We start from the raw sequence: 5501 nt of genomic DNA on the forward strand, positions 1-5501 counted from the left end.
ATCTTTAACAAATTGTGATATTCGCGATGTTGTGTCAATCCAGTCTAGATGGGGTCACATTCTCCCCGGAAAGATCGGTCCTCAGTTTGGGGGTGCAGTAAGCCGTCCTTGGTAATTTTTCCATGTTTATGATGCTATGCGTAACATATGTTGTAATCCTCTATGCCTACTAATGATTTGACAGGACAAATGGTCACAATATTGTTGGAAAGGCGATGAAACACTCTCCTATTGTTAACATTCTGCAACATATGAGGGTCATTCAATAAATACTTAGCGACAAAGAAAAACGAAAATGTGGGAAAAGTGGCAATTTTTTTCAACACAGTCCCTTTTAGCTCAATACCTTGGCCCAGCGATGCTCCAGACTTTTACAACCCGTCCGAAAAATAACGTCTTCCGGAGGGCTGCAAAATAGGCCTCCATGGCGGCGATGACCTCCTCAATCGACCCAAATCTATTCCTGGAAGTGACTTTTCAGTTTGGAAGCAAAAAATCCACGGGGGGCCAAATCTGGGGAATACGGTGGATGGGGCAGCAATTCGTAGCCCAATTCGAAACCCAATTTGGCCCATGCGACTGCGGAGGTGTGAGGCGCACGTTGTGCGTGGTGGAACAGCACCCACGCGGCTGACAGCTTTCTCATGCCCATTTTCTTTGTGTAAAATACGATGCAACCGTTCCTTCTGCGATGCCTACAGTCTCAGCTATCTCGCGAACCTTCAAATCGGAATCGGCGGTCTTGCCAACACAGATCTTGTATTTTTTTTTACTTTTTCCTCTGTAGTAGTGGTTTTTTCGAGGCACTTGGGCATGGCTTTATCAAAAAACTGACCTGCGGCCATGAACAAACCATTGAACCAATTCTTTGACGGTCGCCATCGAAGGAGAAGAGTCACCGTACACAGCATCCAAGCATCTGTGATTTCGCTGCTCATTTTCCCTTCCAAAAACAAGAATTATCACGAACGATATTGTTCTTTTTACTTTTTTTTTTGAAACCGACCGACATGCTTCGCTTCCAAAGGCTATCAAAACAAAACAAATGAAGGGAATTGACTGAAACTTGACAGTAGGCCTTCTAAAAGAATGTACTGCACAATGGTAAAAAACTCTTGTGTTTTTGTAACAGCAGCACCATCGGGCGGTGAGGCTAAGTACTTGTTGAGTGACCCTCGTATAGCAAGTACGTATACAAGCTGAAATGGAAAAGCCAACCAACACCTGATCTCCTTTCTAGTGTTGTGTAGCTCATAATTTGTCTCCTGGGATTAGAGGTGTGCCGTGTAGCAGTCCAGGGGCAAAGGAGCTGGAGGGAGGCTCTTGTTAGAAAGAACAATCAACAGGGAAGTCAGACTCTGGCAAAAGAAGATTGCACTCCTTGGTGCAGCACCCTGGAGCTTGATCCAAGGATCTTGCCTTTTTGCTGTTTTAAGGATGGTTTCCTTCGTGGTCCTTATTTACCCCTTGCTATATATATTGCTTCTGTATCATGTGGGTAAGTGGGTGAATATTTTCTTGATTTCTCTAATCAAAATTAGTAAGAGGATTTTGGTTTTTTTGAAGGACACTAGTCAAAAATATGACAGCCTTTTGTTTGAAGAGCAGGGTATAAATACTCCAAATAAATAAATAAATATAAAAATTTAAAAAATATATTCACTAACATTTTAGCTAATTATTTTTTTAAAATGACTTCAGTTCATTGTAGTCTTGTCTGTATTGTGGTGAAACGAATATATTTCTAGGATTAATTAGTGGAGATTTTAAAAACCCTACGATGGCCTAAGACAAGACATTTTTTTGTAATCCAAACTAGTTATTTGGAGCTCCCAGGATTTGAATTCTGTGAAAGATGGGAAGGTTTAGTCCTGAAAGAAGAAACAATTCATTCCCAACATTGGGCTGAAACAGACAGGCCAAAATAAAGCTGCTTTGGGTCACTTTGGAGGTATGCTGTTTAAATGCTGCATGCGTCCTAAGAGGCCAGAAGCTCGCCAAAGCTGTGCTCCAGTCCTGTTTGTGTGTGTGTGTGTGTGTGTTGCAGGTGGTACAATATAGCACATTTCCCAATGGGAATTGATGTATGCATTGAATTTGGCCAGTCCAGATGGGAGAATAAAGAATTTATTTCTGAAGGATTTTCCAAAATTTGAAAATAATCTGTTTAGAACAGAAAGCACATTATAGTTAAAAAATATGGAGGAAAATGAAGCCAATAATTTTCCTGTTCATAAGAGCGGATGAGGTTGAGAGGGAATATGGTCACTTGCTGAACTTGTGGCAGAAGTTACAACCAAATGGTGGCTGGCTTGCTGGCTGGCCTTCACCACTGCACTGAGGCCTAACTATCCACTGGATGTTTCAATGTGCAGATGCAATGGATGAATTCAGGGTACGTCCATTCGACAACATTTCACTTCCCTGCCACTTTTCCTTTGTGGATAGCACAGATGGCTTGACCTTCACCTGGGAGAGGGAAGATATCAAGGAAGAACATGAAGTAGAAGATAAAGAATTTTATAAATTTTTTGTTGGACTCCAGGATTTTTACCAGTTTTACCCAAAGTTGATATATAGCTTTAACAATAACAAGGAAGAGCTGGAGGAACGGAATTCTCTGTATGAGGGAAGAGTCTGGGTCGATGAGGAGGAGATTCCCGAAGGCAGCCTGACACTCATATTGGAGCAAGTGCAGTTTTCTGATGAGGCCATGTATATATGCAAGGCCACCAATTCAAGAGGCAGGGGACAAAGAAAAATGAAACTCATCGTGGAAGGTAAGAAAACTTACATGCCTCCCAATTTTGTGCAGGTGAACAAGGGACCACTTAATACCTCTGTTCTTTTACTAGTGAACACAGCAAGAAAGTGTCTTTCTCCTTTGCAGACGGCTGAAAACTCAGTTCTTTACACTGCTGCTCACTATAGCCATTTATTCAGCAACCATTTCTGCCTCTCTGCAGAGAATCTCATCATACTTTCAGATTTCGTTATGTAAAAACCTAAGAAAGAGTTGTACAGTATTTAATTTCACAATGGATATTATGTCCTTACTACAGAATTGGTGCAATCTCTCTCTCACACACACATGAAAATGTTTGTTCTCCTGAATAACAGTTATAAACAGCAGAAATATGAATAGAAGGGAAGTGCAATGCGTGTACATGTGTGCGTATGTACATGTGTGTGTATGTGTATGTGCCTTCAAGTAGCCTGTCAACTTAAGGCAGCCCCTTGAATTTCATAGGGTTTTCTTAGGTGAAGAATACTTAAGAGGTGGTTTTTCCAATTCCTTTCTCTGAAATATAGCATCAAGCACCTCGTAAACACTGGCAGTCTCCCATCCAAGTCCTAAACAGGGCTGACCCTTCATAGGCTTGTTCCAGACTGCCAAAATAAAGCTGCTTTGGGTCTCTTTGGAGGTATGCTATTTAAATGATGCATGGGTCCTAAGAGCCCAGAGGTCGAACCAAAGCCACACTCCATTCCTAAGCACTGGAGTGCAGCTTTGGTGCAGCTTCCGGATTCTTAGGATGCATGCATCATTTAAACAGCATTATCTCCAAAGAGACCCGAAGCAGCTTTATTTTGGCAGTCTGTAACAGGCCTTAGTTTCCAAGATCTGAGAGGATCTGGCGCCTGTACGATATTTAGGCCATATGGGTATGCATGCTCATATTTTAAAAGTTGTCTAAAACATCTTCCTAAAATCTAAAACAGGGCCAGAACAGGAAGTGATTTATCCAGAGTAGCCCCCAGAAAATAAACAACCCTTGGAAATTGGGGAACTGACTGTGCATTTGTCTGCTTTTCAGCTTTGTGTGTCACATGTGTTCACACCATTTATGTGAGTATTGAGAAATACTAGAGGCTCCAGCACTTAATCCGGGTTCAGCTCTTTTGGCAGCGTGTGCCTGGTTTTTAACAAAACAAAGTGGATTGTAACAAAGATATTACCTATGAACAGATTAACACATGTAGTATTTTAATAAGATTTTTTCCCCCATTCAAGCCACAGGAGATAAGAGGTTTGCCAGAGCAGGCCGGGGGGGGGGGGGAACACACACTAGTCTCTTGAGGCAAAAACCTTGGTTTCCAATATACCCAGCTTTATTTGCTATATACATTTGTGGACTCCAGCCCATCTCATCAGAAACAGCTGAATTATTTGATTAATAAATTATTGTTGTTTTACATGTAAACATGTCCTTGTCCTTCCTTGAGAAAGGCCACCTTAAGTACAATGACAGAGGGCGAGATTCAACATCACACCTGCAGAGCCTAACTTTCTACTCACAGGCGGTGGTGAAGGTTGTTTCCTCTGCTCATCTGAGCCCGTGGGCTGCTGGATTTAGTGAGCTCCAGTCATCATAGCCAAAGGGCAAAGACGCTATGAACTGCAGCACCAAATCCCAAGGGCAACAGGTTGAGGGAGGGCTAGTTTGTACCCTCTTGGACTGGATGAGTGGGAAGGAATGGGGTTATGAAGGGTTTGCTTTAGTGTGAACCCACCACTACCTCTTCAGCCTTCCATAAACTGAAACATACTCATCCTAAATACTCAAGTGCCTTAAGTGTTCTGTGCCTTCTAGAAAGCAATGAATATGTTCCATCCTCACTCAATACTTTTCAGTCTTTGCTTAAGAGACCCCAGTGCAATTATCCCCCAGCTGTAATTGGTTTGCCTTTAATTGTCTTGTTTTTCCTTCCTCGTCATCAGATGCTGAAGAGCCACAGGTGCAGTTCAGCACAGTCAATGATACACTGGTGGCCAAGTGTATCTCAGCAGGCTGGTACCACATGCCAAAGGTAACCTGGCGTAACCGCAGGGAAGAGGATCTGTCCAGCTACTCCACAACAGAGATCCTGGAAGAGAAGCAAGATGGGTCCCATAGGGTGGTTTCCATTTTGAAATACCCCGTATTGCTTCATGAGATCTATACATGTCACATTGAAGAAGAAGATGTGCTTAACAGACCTGTCAGATCCATCCATAAAGTCCCAAGTAAGTGATTTACTGTTGTAGAGCCCAACTGGTTCAAAGACAAATCATCATGCCCTCTTACTTTCTAGGAAAGGAACAGTCGCTGCTAAGCCTCGGAGCAGGCATGTGGTTGTACTGGGGGATTCCTTGCTGAGGGGTACAGAAGCAGTGATTTGTAGGCCTGACAAGATGTCTCGAGAGGTGTATTGTCTTCCCGGGGCAAAGATCCGTGATGTGACAGGGAGGCTGACAAGACTGGTCAAGCCTACTGGCCAATAACCCTTTTGGTCCATGTTGGAACCAATGATACTGCAAGACACAGCCTTCAGAACATCAGAAGGGATTATGAGGCTCTTGGTAGGAAGCTGAAAGAAATGGATGCACAAGTTGTCATCTCGTCTCTTCTGCCAGTCCAGAAAGGGAGAGGAAAATAGCGGATGTGAACAACTGGCTCCGCAGATGGTGCCACCGAGAACGATTTGGATTCTTTGATCATGGACTGTGGTTCCATGAG

General features: G+C 43.0%; 2 protein-coding genes and 1 long non-coding RNA gene across 6 annotated transcripts in view; 1 reads left to right on the top strand and 2 right to left on the bottom strand.

The window, feature by feature from the left end:
* Positions 1-5501, bottom strand: part of NAA50 (N-alpha-acetyltransferase 50, NatE catalytic subunit) — a 293674-nt gene that overhangs the window by 19002 nt on the left and 269171 nt on the right. The window lies entirely within an intron of this gene.
* LOC121920987 (butyrophilin subfamily 2 member A2-like) overlaps positions 1206-5501 on the top strand; it is a 54608-nt gene continuing 50312 nt past the window's right edge. Inside the window, exons 1-2 of one of the 2 annotated variants that reach the window (XM_042448372.1) lie at positions 1206-1498; positions 4724-5008. In XM_042448372.1, the coding sequence (XP_042304306.1) occupies positions 1438-1498; positions 4724-5008 (346 nt within the window). In that variant the 5' untranslated portion in view covers positions 1206-1437. Of the gene's footprint in view, positions 1499-2314; positions 2781-4723; positions 5009-5501 lie in introns of those variants that run through there. The other variant, XM_042448371.1, reaches the window with a different exon arrangement.
* On the bottom strand, positions 2112-3273 carry LOC121920993. Its single transcript, XR_006101816.1, has 2 exons — positions 2839-3273; positions 2112-2469 (listed from the first exon to the last, which is right to left on the bottom strand). It is a non-coding gene; the product is annotated as an uncharacterized LOC121920993 (long non-coding RNA).

Source organism: Sceloporus undulatus, chromosome 2, assembly GCF_019175285.1.
Source record: "Sceloporus undulatus isolate JIND9_A2432 ecotype Alabama chromosome 2, SceUnd_v1.1, whole genome shotgun sequence".
Classification (NCBI taxonomy): Eukaryota; Metazoa; Chordata; class Lepidosauria; order Squamata; family Phrynosomatidae; genus Sceloporus; species Sceloporus undulatus.